We start from the raw sequence: 15,193 nt of genomic DNA, 5'->3' as shown, positions 1-15,193 counted from the left end.
TCTTTTTGGATGTAAGCCTAGATGCTAATCCTGAGCCCAGATGCTAATCCTAATCCTAAACAAAGAATGCGGAGCTCCTGGTGAACGGGGAGCTTGTCCTCAAGTCGCTCGACTGCTCGGCCAGGGCTTACAGGATTGCTGACAAGCGAACGGTTTTACCATGACGCTGAGGAAGAAACGGTGTGGATCTCATTCCCAGGCACCGCAGTTCTAGAGGATGTGGTGATGGATTCCGACTATAGGCTTTCACCACTCTGGGAAGGCCTGCAGGCACCAGCGCATTGGGGCTGCAACAGTTCCAGTGACTTGTTCTTTGAATCCCTGGCTCACAGAGGCTTCACAAGAAGATTTGCTGAAATCTGGAGAGATGGCAAACTCACGAACACCGTAAGTTCTTACTTCTTTCTTTCTCCCCTTCAGGATCGAGGTCCGCATTTGCAGATTGAGAAGTTGGAAGACAGTCAAAACATAATTATCTTCACAGGCCACTCACTCGGAGGCGCCATTGCGGCCCTGGCCACGCTGTGGCTTCTTTATCTCAGTCGCACCGCCACCGCGATCAAGCTCCAGAAGCTGAGATTTGTGTGCGTCACGTTTGGGATGCCATTTGTGGGCGACGTGAAGCTGAGCGAGCTTGCGCAGAGTCAAGGCTGGGACGATCACTTCGTACACGTTGTTTGCAGGCACGACATCGTCCCCAGAATGCTCCTCGCTCCTCTCAAATCCATCTCAAAGTCTCTCCGAGCGCTCCTCCCCTTCTGGAACTCGAGAGCAAGCGCTACTAGTGCTCGTATCAAACACGGTGGTGCCAAGGAAGAGGCGATTACTACTGCTGCTGCAATTGGAGAAGCATCGGCCAGCTTGGTGAATACTGTTGTCAAGGCATCTGCACAGGTCGCGAGTGCGGTCTACACCGGATTCGCTAACACTTTGCTCCGGAGCATTTGCAAAGTGAGCCCCTACAGGCCTTTTGGAGCTTACCTCTTCTGCACCAGTGGTGCTTCTATGATCGACAAGCCCGTCACAGTGTTGCAGATGCTGCACTTGACACTCCAGGAAAAGGATCACGGGGTTTCGTCCAAGCCTGCCGCACACATCTTGGAGCACACGCTATGGCACTACATGCAAATCCTACAGACGCTGCCGGACATAATGGGTAAACTAGGTGGAGAGTTTGCGCAAATGGCAGTGGAGGAAACACAATCGGTGTTTGAGTTGGAGATTGCTCTCCAGCTTCACGCGTTGGGCCTCGGCATCAAAGTAACAGCATTTCCTAGTCGCCCAACGGGGCTTTATGACGTTTGGTTGTCTTCTAGGATGTTCAGAACAGGTTGGTGCTTTTCCAGGACAGGAAAACCAGGGAAATGGTGGAGGCCAATGCAGCTAACAGGCACAGCGAGTTTGCCAAGGTGCTACATGCAATGGCAAAGCTGGAATGGTTCAAGAGGCAGTGTGAGAAAAAGATGAAGCACTTCAAGCTGTATAATGACGATATGGCTTTGGAAGCCAACTTGAACCGCATGGTGGAGACAAACTTTTGGGATGAAACCATAGACATGTACTCAAATGGTTTGCTTCCTCTGACGTTCAAGGCGCAGAACAAATGGGTTAATTCTGGGCACACTTTTAGGCTCTTGGTTGAGCCTTTGGACATTGCCAATTACTAACGACTTGGGAAGAGAGACGACACTGGGAGGAGCTACTTGAGTGCAAGGCCGAAGCGTTACAAGGTACTGGAAGAATGGTATAGGCACAACCAAATTACAGGAGGCCGAAACATTGATGGGAGCTCTCTGCCAGCCTTGACTCAAGACTCGGTGCTATTTGCCAGGGTTGAAGAAGAAGGAACCTTAGAATTACGTGCTGAACATATCAAAGACTTGGCCAAAGACATTGAGCTCTCTTTGTGGTGGTTGACCAAAGAAAAAAAAACTAAGGTTTTGCATGTGTAGAGAGAGAGAGAGAGAGAGAGAGAGAGAGAGAGAGAGCATATATAAACACTGTCTTGATTATTATAATTTTGCTACATTGAAAATTAAATTGGAATAGTATTAACACAACAAATTACATTCCACTTTGAATGAAAAGTAATTATAAGCATAAATTTCCTCAAAGAAAATTATCAAATTCCTTAAAGGGAATTATAAAATTCAAGTTGTGAGGTCCAAATGTATAGTTATAATGCTATATACTAATATTAATATGGTGGGATTTTAGTAGCCATTAGATTGATTTCAATCCAGACCACTCGCTCTTATATATAAGTTAGGGTTTTCAGGCTAATTAAAATGCACATTTTCTATAATCTCATATATGTAAGCTCCTGAGTTTGGACTTCCCGGGAGGTCACCCAGCCTAGTACTATTCAAACCCAAGGACGTTTAACCCCAAGTATCCCAAGACCCTTGACCGATTGGAAAAGGGGGTGCACTCTTATTCATGAGCCCTTTCCCTCTATATTTGAACCCTAACAGATCGTCTCTCGAGTCGTTCCCTTTTGTTGCTTACAATCTACCACGCTTCCCTGCAAGTTCACGCCCTCGTGAACGGAAGCTGAGAGCCACAACTCTTCCAAGAGCCTCGCTCTCTTGACACCCTACCCCTCGGGTCGAGCCCAGCGGGAGCAAACTGGACCAGCCAAATGTCAATCAACATGTGGTGTGATTCCCTTAGCCAACCAACAGAGTCAGACCCGAGACCTCTCTGATACCAAATGTAAGCTCCTGAGTTTGGACTTCCCGGGAGGTCACCCAGCCCACCCGGGAGGTCACCCAACCCAGTACTATTCAAACCCAAGGACACTTAACCCCAAGTATCCCAAGACCCTTGACCGATTGGAAAAGGAGGTGCACTCTTATTCATGGGCCCTTTCTTTCTATATTTGAACCCCAACGGATCGTTTCTCGAGTCGTTCCCTTTTGTTGCTTACAATATACTCACATTGGTGAAAATGAGGGGCAACTTTATTTGTCTTTGAGGAGTGCTTAAATTTGGGATTCTACTATAAATTTAGCTTTTGCATTGCTTAGATTTTCTTTTCTTTATAGTTTTTTTCAATTTCTTCTTTTTTGTTTTTTTCCTTTTTGTTCATTTTCATTTTCATGGCAGAGCAGCAACCTCCTCTTCCTTTGACTTTGGAGAAACAATTAATGCAATTGCTCAATGTTATATGGTTGTAATTGAACACAAACTCAATTGATAGTAGTATTTATGACACATAATATAGCTCTTCCTATTCTTGTTGCCAATCCTCGAGTCTGGCTGGAGTTCTTCCATATGAATCCTTAGGATGATATATACCATTGGTTTAATCATTTCACAGTGATTGCTTCAGATCATTATTGGGATGATATTCAGCATTTATGTGAATTTCCCACATATTTTTAAGGAACAACACTGCAATGGTACAATGTTTGAGTGCAGCCACTCATGAGAATTGGAGCATTCTCCCGGACATTTTCAAATGTGCATTTTGACATATTAATAATTGTAATAATTATTAATTGACATATTAATAATTGTATTGTCTTTGTCAAAAGCCATATGAGTCTGTGATGTAATTTGGTGTTCGTTTCCGAAGCCTCTTGCTTCGTGCGAAGCCAAATATGTCAGAGTGGATCAAATTGAAAATGTTGTGCCCGGGACTTTGTCAAGATTTTGTAAGACTTGTGTATGCATTTGCTCCCACCACCCTTGATGATGCTCTTCGCTTGGCACAACATTATGAAATGTTGCTTCTTCCACTTCTTGTTGCATGTCCTTCAACTCCACTTTCTGTGGGAGATGGTTCTGTTCCAATGTCCATTATTATACATGCGATGAAGTTAATCACACTTATCGGCATTGTTAGCATTTTTTAGATTAACGACTTCCATTTCTTGGGTGGAGACCTTAGCATCAACAACATCTTGTTGGTGCTGTTGTAATGGAAAGTTTGAACATCAAGATGCTTTTGGGAAATGAAGAGTTACACAAGTAATAAAGGGGCTTTGTGCGAATAAGTCAATGACCCTTTTATCTTTCTTTCGAGAGTATTTTCAAAAGGTTCATTCGGCACCAGTTCATCTAATGTTTACTTTCCAAGATCTTTTTTTATAATAAAAGGTCTCTTATTCTTCTTTTCATGTTAGTTGATATAGACTCGAGTTTATCTTTTATTACTTAGCTTGTTGCCACACATTGCTATCTACATTTGCATCATGCAATAGAGGCAGTTTTCATTCTTTATAGCAACGGTCATACACACATATATACTAAAGATGAGGTCAAAAGTTTGACTTAGCACCACCCACAATGATTGCAACTCAAGTTCAAGACTGCTCATACATACAACTAGGTCTATTTCATCTTATATATGAATTGGTTATAATGCAATTATGCCAAATATGATTTTGAGGCTTTTCTATCTCATACTTCTTTATATTTCTTTCATTCTTCTCACTTTTATTCTTTTTCATCCTACTTTTACCTTTATTTCTATCACTTTTATCTCTCAATTACTTCCTACTATGTTTCTATCTTGTTCTTCTCTTCCCTTTTCTGATCCCTTTGACGGTCTTTGTGTTGTAGCAATTGACCGGCTGAAGGAGTATGTTAATCTCTTTGAATTTGACCTATCGTCTTGAGCCAAAATTGTAACATGTCATCCTATTCCAACTAAGGATGCTCACTCAATCAAGGTTCTTGTTAATCATTGGTCATTTTATATGTAAACATTAAGGAAATGTTAAAAAAGTATGTTATTCAAAAGTTGTGGAGTCCTTAGGCGTGTGAATATCATCTTGTGATGAAGCCTAATGGGAGTATTCATTTTTGCATTGACTATCATCTATTAAACGAATTGATGGTCTTGAATTTATACCCTTTTCTTCACACTACTGATCTTTTGGATTGTCTAGGGAGAAGTTGTTAGTTCACCAAATTAGAATTTGCTTCTTATTACTGGCAAGTATTAATGGCTGAAGATGATATTCCCAAGACTACTTTTCGTACATCATTTGATTTGTACGAATTCTTGGTGATGTTGTTTGGTATGCTCTAACAACTTTCCAGTGGATGATGGACGAGGTTCTTTACAATATGTTAAAGGTGATTATTAACTTTATTGATGATATCTTAATCCACTTAGAGAGGACAAGTGAGGAACACATCCATGATGTTTGTAAAGTGTTGAATTGATTTTGGAAAATTGGTTTAAAGCTGAAGTAGTTAAAGTGTGTGTTTAGATCCAAGGATACAACTTATCTTAGGTACCATATTTCTCATGAGGGTTTGCAAGTTGATCTTGATAAAATTGTGGTTATTCTAAAGCTCTCTACTCCAAATTGTGTAAATGATATGCAACATTTTTTGGGCAGGGTGCAATATCTTAGTAGTTTTGTTGATCATTTTTTTGATTACATTACACTGTTGAGAGTGTTGTTGAAATCATTAATGTCATCTTTCATTTGATCTACAGACTATAAGTAGGCATTTATGGATCTCAAAGTGTTATTGACAACTCCTCCGGTTTTGGCATATCTTGACTACTTTTGACTTTTTATTTTGCACATAAAGGCTTCTGACATCAGTCTTAAAGGTCTATTGATGCAAGAGAGCCTGAATGTCATTGTTCAGCACTGTATTATTGCATAGATCAGCCATACATTACAACTAGTAAATGTGAACTACTCTAAGACAAAGAATGAGTGTTTAGCAATAGTCTGGGGTTTCAAAAAATTTCATGCATATTTGGTTCTTGATGTTACTAAAAGGTGATCATGCAACTATTACTTCATTATTGAAGCAAAAGAATTTGGTTGATCGTACTACTTGGTGGGCTTTGAAACTTCAAATATATAATTTTGATGTTATTCATCGCCCGGAGAGTCTATGGCTGATACTAATGCCCTTTCTCAAGCTCTTTTTCATTTTCATTTTTTTCTCATGTTTTTAACGAATCTATTGCTCCCGCATCTGTGAATTTTTGGACGAGGATTTTGTACCATCGGCGGTAGTTATACTTGACATTTAGTGTCCACAAGGTGCAAAGTAAAATTTATTTTCTCTTGATGAGGTTTATGAAGCTCAAAAGATTAAGCCATGGATTTAAAAGCTTCACAATAAGATTGAAAATCCTACATCACTTGTTGATAATTTACCTTTTCGGTATTTACATTCTTAATATCACCTTAATGACAATTTTCTTTATTTTATAAGGATAAATCCTGATGATGATTTACGGTTGGTGGTGCTTTCAATCTTTATTCCACGCTTTCTTTTTGTCTACCATGATTCTCCTATTTTAGATGGGCATATGGGACGTCGTCATATGACCGAGAAGCTTTGTAGGTCTTTTCATTGGCCGAAGATGTGACATGATGTTATCTGGTATGTATGTAGTTGGATTTGATACCAAGCTTGTAATACTCCCTTTCGTGTTGCAAAAAGATAGTTAGAGTTAATTGCAATTTCCTGTCTATTTGAGTTTGTGGTATTTGATCTAATGAGGCCTTTTCCATAATCAACTATTAGTATGTTATTATTACTTCTAACTACTTGACTTGTAATTTATTTAAGGGGCTCCTTACTCATTAGAAAGGACCGTATTGGGTGTTGTAGCAAGTGGGATCATAAGTTTATGAAGTTTGACATGATATATAGTAAGCCAATCCTCTTAAAATTGTACATGTATAGCAACTGAAATGCTTTGTATAAAAGGATTAAGAACAATTAACACCACTTACAGATCTATCAATACTTCCTTTTGATATTCCTTTAATTGCAAGCTCATCTATAAGAAAACTTTGATGGTCTTCCATCATTCTAAGGGGAGGGGATGATTTTAGGTCCAAATGTATAGTTATAATGTTATATATTAATATTAATGTAGTGAGATCTTAGTAGATATTGGATTGGTTTCAATCTAGACCATTCACTTTTGTATATAAACTAGGGTTTTTAAATTAATTAAAATGCACATCTTCTGTCCAGAACAAAAAGTTGAGTGTCAATGTTAGTCATCACATTGCATATGATTGATGTTATAGCACTTTCTTATCTCAATTGGCCACCTCCAATGTGTTCAGAGCAAACATCAGCATGTTTATTTGCTGGACTCACATGGGTTCTCTGCAGAAGTATAATTAGGGGATTTACAAATCATACATTCCCCCGTCTCCTTGCCTGAGACACCCTGAGGCCCTTTCTCCCACCACACTCCCTCCTCCCTTTCTCGCTCCAAGAGCCGTGTCTGCCAGCTTTGTGGCCTGATAATACTTCTCGAGCACCCAATGGTTCAAATCTGATCTTTGCAGTCACATGTTTCTATGGCAGCAATTAAGTATGAAGTCTTCATATCACACAGAGGGCCAGATGCAAAACTGTCATTTGCTGATTCCCTGAATCAGGAGCTCAAGAGGCAACATGTGCATTCTTTGACAAGGAAGAGCTGCAACCAAGACAAGGAATCCCCAGTCAATTACTCAGGGCACAGAGGGATGCCAATATCTATGTCATTGTTTTCTCTCCCAAGTTTGCAGAATCAACATGGTGCAACGCAGAAGTTCTTGAGGCTGTCAAAGCCATGGAGATGCAGCCGGATTGCAAAATCATTTATCCTGTCTTTCATGGAGTCGACCCTCCGACATGGTTATAGAGATTCTTTTGCAGCACTGACAGCCAAAGGTCGTGCCACTGAGGAAGAGGTTCAAGAGTGGATAGCGGCATTCACAACGGTCTCGATGATCTCAGGACATGTAGTGGATCTCAATGAGTTAAGTTCTATCATACAGAGTTTTTTAAGACTTACATGTTGTCTGGTGTGCAGACAGACGAGTGCTACAACTGCAAAGATTGCCAAAGACATATTTGAGTTTCTTTTGAATGCATCCGGTGGAGAAGATGACGATCCAAGTGAAAATGGGTACGTTGGTAGTGAAGGCCGAGTGGCAGGCATCCTGTCCAGGTTTGGAACTCAGCGAGTCCAAAGCTCGACATTATTTGTTCCAGCAAAAGCGCCTGTCCAGCGTCAACGTCTTGCTGGTGCTTGACGATGTGGAAAGCCACGCCTATCTCCTGAAGCTGCTCCCTCCTCTGGGACGTTCCAGCCGCGTGATTGTAACCAGCCAAGACAGAGACACCCTCAGGAGCCTCACCTTCATCCATGCAGTGGGTCAACTCAAGCACGAGGATGCGAGGATGCTTTTCGAGCAGCATGCCAAACCGGACGCCGGACTGGATCGAAGCCTGGTGGAAGAGATTGTGGGCGAATGCAAGGGCGTACCCCTGGTGCTCGAAATGGCTGGTTTGATGCTCCAAGGGAGCGCTACTGGAGAGGCGCCAAGAGCAAGTTAAGCTCCTATCCAGAAGTTGTGGACAAGTTGCGCATCAGCCTGGAGCCGCTGCATCAAAGAGAGAGGGAAATCTTTCTCGACATTTGCTGCTTCTTTGGAGAGGTGAGCAGGGCAAGCGTTTGCTGGATCTGGGAAGCCATGGAAGACGTCGAGGAGAGCATGATGAACCATGATATCAAAGTCTTGTTGGACAAGCACTTACTGCGGCTGGAAAGCTTGAAGTTGATGCCGTATCACGATCTCATACGTGACATGGCCCACGAGGAAGTGAACAGGGAATCCCAAAGCATTGGAGAGAGGAGCCGGATGTGGAACTACAAAGACGCTGATAAACTCTTGACCAGAAGCATGAGACGTGACTCAGCAGTTAATGTAGCTCCGTGTTCTTTTCCAGGGGACTCCAAAGATCAGAACAATGAGCTTATTTGGCAGCAAAGTCTCAAGACGAGACACACGTTGCTTCAACGTACTCAACGGTCTTGCCTTCTTAACCATGGGGTCTTGTCAGATCGACGGGGGCTTTAAGCAGATGCCATATCTGAATTATTTGAGTTGGAGGGGCATGACTTTGGATAGTAGCCTTCGTCATTCATCTCCCGCCTCGAAGACAAATATCAGCTTCTTGGACCTTTCTGGAAGCAACATCAACAGGCTTTGGGATGACCATGACGAGCACAAGGTAGCGAGTCGCAAAAGGTTAAATCACCATTCATAAGTTCACCATTCATTTCAGGTGGTAATGGACAAATTGGTGGAGTTGGTGTTGGATAAATGCAAAAGCTTGACAACCATCAAACACGTGGAGCTATCCAAGATATCAGACGTATCTCGTTGAGATTTTGTTCCGCTCTAACACGACTTGCCAACTTGAGTGAAAAGCTTGGGATGCAAAAGCTTGACTCTGCTACAAGACTTTCCCAGCCACTGCAGGATCCGAAGTCTATCTTTAAGGTGGTGTTCAAGAATTCAGGAGCTCCCTGACTCTATTGGCAACCTTGAATGGCTGGAAACCTTTGATCTGGCTGGCACGTCAGTTTCTAGTCTCCCTGGGGCATTTGGCAACATAAAAAAGATCGAGAATCTGGATATCTCGTTCTGCATGAGCCTGACGTCGTTTGCTGGGCTATCTCACTTGAAGTCTCTCCACATGTTTCGATAAGGTTTTGGTGAGCTGAGGAGCCTTGTTAACCTCGACATGACGGAGTGCTCGCAGTTGACAGAGCTCTCACCTGATTTTGGCAAGCTGGTGAGCTTGGAGGAGCTGATCCTCAAGAACTGTAAGGAATTCAGCATGCTCCCTCAAGGCTTTGAGAACCTGAAAAATCTGTTGAAGCTGGATCTCGAAGGATGTGCTCTTGTTCAACTGCCGCATGCTTTTGGAGGCCTCGGTTCATTGAAGAGGCTTAACATTGCTTATAGCCGCATCCAAGCCGTGCCTCTCTCTATTTCCTATCTTGACAAAACAGAACAACTTCGGCTTGATCACTGCTTCCTATTAACCAAGGTAAGTGGGCTGCCAGGAGCACTGAAAAGCATACCCGGGCAACCCCGAGTTCTGGACGTGGGGGACTGCTTTCAACTTGAATTTTTGCCAGACCTGGGAGAACTACACCACTTAGAGGAACTGATTCTATGCAATTGCATCAATCTCAAGGAAATACATGGTGTCACCGGACTATCAAGCTTGACTTCACTCAACTTATCTGGCTGCGGCCAACGTTCCAGGCCTTAGCAAATGCAAATCATTGCAACGTCTTTATCTCAGTGGTAGCAAAGTTCACATCTCCCCCAGTGATTTGGAGGTATGTATTTCCTTTCTCATGGCATTGATCTTATACCTTGATTATCCTTATGAAGGTTCTATCCCAGCTGCAAACCATAAGCTACTACTCGTCCAGATTGACTCCTGGATGCAAGAATCAGCTGGCAGTTCCTGTTCACTTAAATAACTCTGAAGCAATAGAGCCTCTTGTGCCAATGCAGGACGTGATACTACTGGAAGAGACGGTTTCAGGTTTCAAGCCAGTGCAAGCAATTGTGATCCAACTGGTGGCACACGATCAAGGATGGTCTGATTATGAACACCTGCATGGGAGGTATACTGGAAATTCGTATTTTGAAATCCGAGTATCAAGAGGGGGTATATACACCTACACCATTGTTTTCAGCAGACACTCGGATGGTCATGACCTATGCCTCTTCCGGAACAATCTTCCAGGTTTTATGGATTATGGGATATGTAGGCTCTTGGGGTGAGAGTGAAGCAGGCCAAGATGAAGATTTTTTACGATCCTGCAGGCACCGCAGCTGGTTTGTTTTCTCACGACCCACAGTTCATGGCAGAGTTGAAATGGCAGCACTGGCGGTACACTGTTGCAGACTGGCTGCCGTGCTGGTTTGAGTTGCGCAAGCTTGCTCCCCTCGACTTGGCACATACCGAATTTACATTTCTACTGTGGGAGAACAAACAGGTGGTGGTGGAGAAAGTGGTCAATGAACAAGAAGAAGAGTCTGTCAGCTTTCCTCGATACAGACATGTTGAAGTCTCAAGTGCAGAATTCCGACAGTTCTTTAATTCGTGTGCCACCGTGAGGAATTCCAGAGCACACCCTTGGCTCGATCTCGATCGTCAAGGTGCCCTTCCTACGCACGGCTGGTCCCAACAGTTGATACGTCTGAAGCTCTTGGCCAAAGGCCCGATTTGTGTGTCCGGGATATGGCTCCAACTCAACATGGAACGGGATGAGTGTTTCCAGGCTCAGGAGTGGCCAAAACGATGGCACAAACGAGATCAGCGTCCGTTTTTTCGGCTGGCATACAGATCCCATCTATATTCGGGATGCAAACTTGGTGGACGCAGGCACTTTAAGAAGGGCGATGCAAATGCTCATCTCTTAGAACAAAATGGTGGCTGGCATATCTTTTACAGCATCGGGTTCAACTTGTCTACAAAGAAGAAGGTTTTGTAATAAACTTTTTCGCTTAATCCAAACACCATTCATACAACGATCATGAAACATTGTTTTTCAATTCTCTGACCTGTTTGTCATCTACCGAGTGCTGATAATCCCTTCACTTCCTCCACTTCTTCCTGCCATACCAGTAAGCTACCCAAGACACCGCAACAGCGACCACGATCCCCGCCCCGACCTTGAATCCGCTGTGCTGCAACAAGTCCGACGCAACAGCCGCCATGGCTCCTCTTTCGTCGTCAGTGGCAGCCATGGTCGAGACGAGCGAGTCGGAAGAAGTGGCCTCGCACAGCGCCAGCGCAAACTTTATCCCCTGCCCCGCCAGGAGCTGCACGTCCTCCACCATCGGCCTCTTCCTCGCCACCACCGCGAGCGCAGCATACTCGCTCTTGGAGCCGCCCTCGAGGAACGCTCCCACCAATCGGCCCCTGTCCACCCAGTAGGCTCCAAACTTCTCCGACTTGAGATCGCCAAACAGCAGGCACTCGCCCGAATTGTCGCCGAAGAACTGCCACGAGAGGCTGAAGACGCGGGAGTAGAAGTATGGGAGGTAGTCGTAGTCCTTGGCTCGCTCCGGATGCATTATGGATTCCACTGCGTGCGCTGCCGACTTTCGGGCGTGGTCGACGTGCTCCAGCCGCCGGACATCGCCATACATCTTGAGCGGAAATGCCGCGACGTCGCCGACGGCGTAGACTGTGCTGTTGCTGGTTCGCATCTTGCCATTCACTTTGATGCCGCCTTTCTCCATTATGAGCTGACCTTCGAGCAAGGTGGTGTTTGGACGGATCCCCACGCCAACCACGACTAGATCGGCCGGAAGCCGGGTTCCATCTTTCAGGACAACGGCTGCTACCTGGATGCGCAGCAGGAAAGCGATGTTAGAGAGGGCGATCGAGACGAGTTTCGTTTTACCTTTCCATCTTTGTCGCTCTCGAACGTTGACATAACAGTGCCTTTGACAAAAACCACGCCTTTCCTTGTGTAGTAGTCCTCGTAGAAGGTGGCGATTTGAGGCGTGAATAATCGAGCAACTGCGAAAGAAGGAAAAAAGAAGGTTTTTGCGTAACGAAAGAGAAAGGATACGTACTGCAATGGGATTCCGGGAAGACCATCGTTACGTGGACTCCATTAGATACCAAAGCCGCTGCGCATTCCATGCCAATGTAGCCACCGCCGATCACCACAGCCTTGCCGCCGCTGCAGCTCTGCATTGCCTCGACAAGCTTGGTTGCATCGTGGAGGTTCCTGAGGTAGAAGATGTTTCGAGCGTCGGCGCCCGTGACCCCGAACTCCTCCAGTCTCAGCACGCGAGCACCAGTGGCGACGATGAGCATGAGATAAGCGATTGTTTCCTTGGCACTGGTGAGCAGCGTTTGTCGTTTCAAGTCGACTGACACGACTTGAGTGTTGAGCAGTAGCTCGATTCCTGGATAATCACGAATTTTTTTATCCTTCCTTCCAAGAGAAACTCATACCGTGCTCTTTGTACCATCTTGCAGTTAATCGCTCAGCTCCAACACCCACGCAGGTATGGAATGCAGGCAATCGAACAGCGCCTGGAAATTGAAATACTTTCAATATAAAAAACAGTTTTTTTCTTTTTGTCTTCAGAAAAAAATGCCGAAAACGAAGAACACCACAAGCAAGAAGATAGAAGAGAAGAAGAAAGAAGAAGAGAAAGAACGCACGCCGAAAGAAAGGATGGCAAGCTGCTGCGATCAAAAGATCAAGGCAGTGTACCTTCAGGAAGCAAGAAGCCCTTGCTGAGTGCCGGTCTTTCATACGGGGCAACCTGCACAAGCAAGCAATCAAACAAACAAGCGCGCGCTTAAAATCCCTGGCACGAATGGGAAATCCTCGTCAATCAATCAATCAGGCACACACTCCCCTGCTTAGAGAAGAAGAAAGAAAGAACAAAAGGGAAAGCACTCACAGCCTCGTCGGTGATGATGCACAAATCTCCCGCCGGTATGCCCAGCCTGACGAACTCGAGCGCCGCGTAGCCCGCCGAGACGCCGCCCCCGAGAATCACAAATCTAAACGACCGCCCCATGGTCTCTTCTTTGCTCTTCCCCCAAATTTGCAAAACCCTCGCAATCTTTAACAAGTGGTGAGTGGCACTTTGGTTGCTTGTTCACTCAGCTCGGCTCAGCCGCCATACTTGTTATAGCAACAACGTATCCCCGCCTGCTATTTATAGAAAAAATACGTCATTCATTCCACTTGGAATGCTTGCGATGCCGAGTTAAAAAAGAAAAAACGCACTTTGCATGTACTAAAAATCGAACCTTTACAGAGTTTCCGTGAATCTTTCGAGTTTCTTCGGTCCGTCTTGATTCTTGCCACAAGAACAAAAGAGATGTGAAAGGTAAAGGTTGGAAGAACTTTTACCATGATCGAGTTTTGTAGTGGTCACTTGCAAAGCGATGCCAGAACACGCCGCGGAGGAGTGAAGGGTCTTCTCGCATGAAGCACGGCCAAGTTGTCGATGAGGAGAACATCGCCGCGGCACCACGGGATTGCCACGCTCAGCTCGTGTATAATATCCAGGCACTCCAAGACTGCTGCTCTCGGCAAAGGACTGCCATCGCCAAACACCACTGCGCGCTCCGCAACGTTTCGCGCGTCCTCCCAGCCCGTGTAGGCCGCCACCATGCTGTTGAACCAGATCTTCCTGCCGTGGCTTTTCTCGTTTTTGATTGCTGGGATTGGTCCTGATATCGTCTTGAGGCAGCCATCGTCGAGCCATTCGACTTGCATTCCCAGCTTCGCAGCCCTGAGAGATGGATGCAACATGAAAAAACTCTTGCAAAGAAAAAAACGGTGGAGCTACGTACTTGGCTTGCGCTTCGCTTTTGTCTTTCGTCAAAAAAGTCGATTGCCAGCCCCGTCCAATGGGAGAAGATGGATCATCACCTTCGCCGAGAACTCGGATGTAGAGAAGGCCTTTGTCCTCCAGATCTTTCACAAACTCGGGGAACTTGGAAGCCATCTTATCGTAGATTAAATGGCTGAGCACTATCGGAGTCTCACCACCTTCTTTGGCCTCCACCTCACAATAAAAGAAGAGCTTTGACGGATACTCTGGAACCTGAAAAATTCGCTGGTTTGTGAGTATCAACATCTAGTCACTGCAAACTTTGCAAACTCTAAAATTCTTGAGAACAGACACGCGAGTAAAGAAAAGAATCAAAGCAAGCAATAGAAAAATCCAGAAGGAAACATTGAAAACACCAAAGAAAGAAGGAAAACCAACCTGTGCCATCTCATGGTGGAAGGGAATTTTTTGATCCGGAGGGGACTCATTGGAAGTGAAGACTCTCCCTACCACGTTTGTTCTCGGGGCCGCTCCACCAACGTAGGGCAGCTCTTCGTACCCAAATTCCCTCACCACCGCATCGAAATCCGCGGCGCTGTCCACGCCAAATCCCCTGAAAAGAACAGCGCCACTCACAAACAGCTGCTCCTCGATCCAATCCTTGTGCTGCCGGATCCACCCCCTGAAGCTGCCGACATCGCAGCTCGCCGCCGATGGAGCCAGAATGCGAGGGAACTGGACGCCATCGAAGACGCGAGGCGGTGGCAGAGCCTTGAAGGCGCTGGGAGCCAAACGACCCATTTTCGCGACCTAGCTTTCTTTCACGCCCTCGTGAAGCCCATCCAAAACGAAGAATCAAAGCATATCCTTGCTTACAATGTACCTGGACTAGAAGTATTCCAGGGGAGAAATACGTAGCGCTTTGAGTGCCCGGAGATCAAACATCCGTTGTAGTCTAGTCGGTCAGGATATTCGGCTCTCACCCGAAAGACCCGGGTTCAATTCCCGGCAACGGAACCTATATTTCATTTTGACCTCGTAAGAAATATCCGCCTTTTTTACTGGAA

At 45.0% G+C, this 15,193-nt stretch overlaps 2 protein-coding genes, 1 non-coding gene and 1 pseudogene across 4 annotated transcripts; 2 read left to right on the top strand and 2 right to left on the bottom strand.

Moving 5' to 3' along the window:
- The first annotated feature begins 66 nt into the window (after positions 1–66).
- Positions 67–1,952, top strand: LOC112342493 (annotated as a pseudogene).
- A 9,341-nt stretch (positions 1,953–11,293) lies between these two features.
- On the bottom strand, positions 11,294–13,687 carry LOC9662637 (monodehydroascorbate reductase 2, peroxisomal). The gene is made up of 7 exons (XM_002990574.2): positions 13,574–13,687; positions 13,242–13,495; positions 13,049–13,100; positions 12,784–12,864; positions 12,396–12,734; positions 12,221–12,339; positions 11,294–12,161 (listed from the first exon to the last, which is right to left on the bottom strand). The coding sequence occupies exons 2-7, from the start codon at positions 13,359–13,361 to the stop codon at positions 11,406–11,408; spliced, it is 1,467 nt and encodes a 488-aa protein (XP_002990620.1). The 5' UTR covers positions 13,362–13,495; positions 13,574–13,687; the 3' UTR covers positions 11,294–11,405.
- On the bottom strand, positions 13,554–14,984 carry LOC9662880 (clavaminate synthase-like protein At3g21360). 2 transcript variants are annotated; one of them, XM_024664452.1, is made up of 4 exons: positions 14,565–14,984; positions 14,146–14,399; positions 13,700–14,084; positions 13,554–13,646 (listed from the first exon to the last, which is right to left on the bottom strand). In XM_024664452.1, exons 1-3 carry the CDS (start codon positions 14,925–14,927, stop codon positions 13,721–13,723), a joined length of 981 nt encoding a protein of 326 aa, XP_024520220.1. In that variant the 5' UTR covers positions 14,928–14,984; the 3' UTR covers positions 13,554–13,646; positions 13,700–13,720. The 2 variants fall into 2 exon arrangements, with proteins under 2 accessions (XP_024520220.1, XP_002990619.1); XM_002990573.2 differs by having other exon boundaries at positions 13,554–14,084.
- Positions 14,985–15,070: 86 nt separating this feature from the next.
- Positions 15,071–15,143, top strand: TRNAE-CUC. The gene has a single exon. It is a non-coding gene; the product is annotated as a tRNA-Glu (tRNA).
- Positions 15,144–15,193: the final 50 nt, after the last annotated feature.

The sequence above is a fragment of the Selaginella moellendorffii genome, unplaced genomic scaffold (genome assembly GCF_000143415.4).
Source record: "Selaginella moellendorffii unplaced genomic scaffold, v1.0 SELMOscaffold_110, whole genome shotgun sequence".
NCBI lineage: Eukaryota > Viridiplantae > Streptophyta > Lycopodiopsida > Selaginellales > Selaginellaceae > Selaginella > Selaginella moellendorffii.
The sequence above is the reverse complement of the archived record's forward strand: the minus strand, read 5'-3'. Positions and strand labels throughout refer to the sequence as shown.

Excerpts from the sequence above, each read along its gene's own strand:
- LOC9662880 (XM_002990573.2), bottom strand. The coding sequence starts at position 14,927 with ATGGGTCGTTTGGCTCCCAGCGCCTTCAAGGCTCTGCCACCGCCTCGC. Across the intron at positions 14,400-14,564 it reads TCCACCATGAGATGGCACAG|GTTCCAGAGTATCCGTCAAA; the intron begins GTTGGTTTTCCT and ends CGAATTTTTCAG. Across the intron at positions 14,085-14,145 it reads AAAAGCGAAGCGCAAGCCAA|GGCTGCGAAGCTGGGAATGC; the intron begins GTACGTAGCTCC and ends TCCATCTCTCAG.
- LOC9662637 (XM_002990574.2), bottom strand. The coding sequence starts at position 13,361 with ATGGGGCGGTCGTTTAGATTTGTGATTCTCGGGGGCGGCGTCTCGGCG. Across the intron at positions 13,101-13,241 it reads GCATCATCACCGACGAGGCT|GTTGCCCCGTATGAAAGACC; the intron begins GTGAGTGCTTTC and ends TTGCTTGTGCAG. Across the intron at positions 12,162-12,220 it reads AGAGCGACAAAGATGGAAAG|GTAGCAGCCGTTGTCCTGAA; the intron begins GTAAAACGAAAC and ends CTGCGCATCCAG.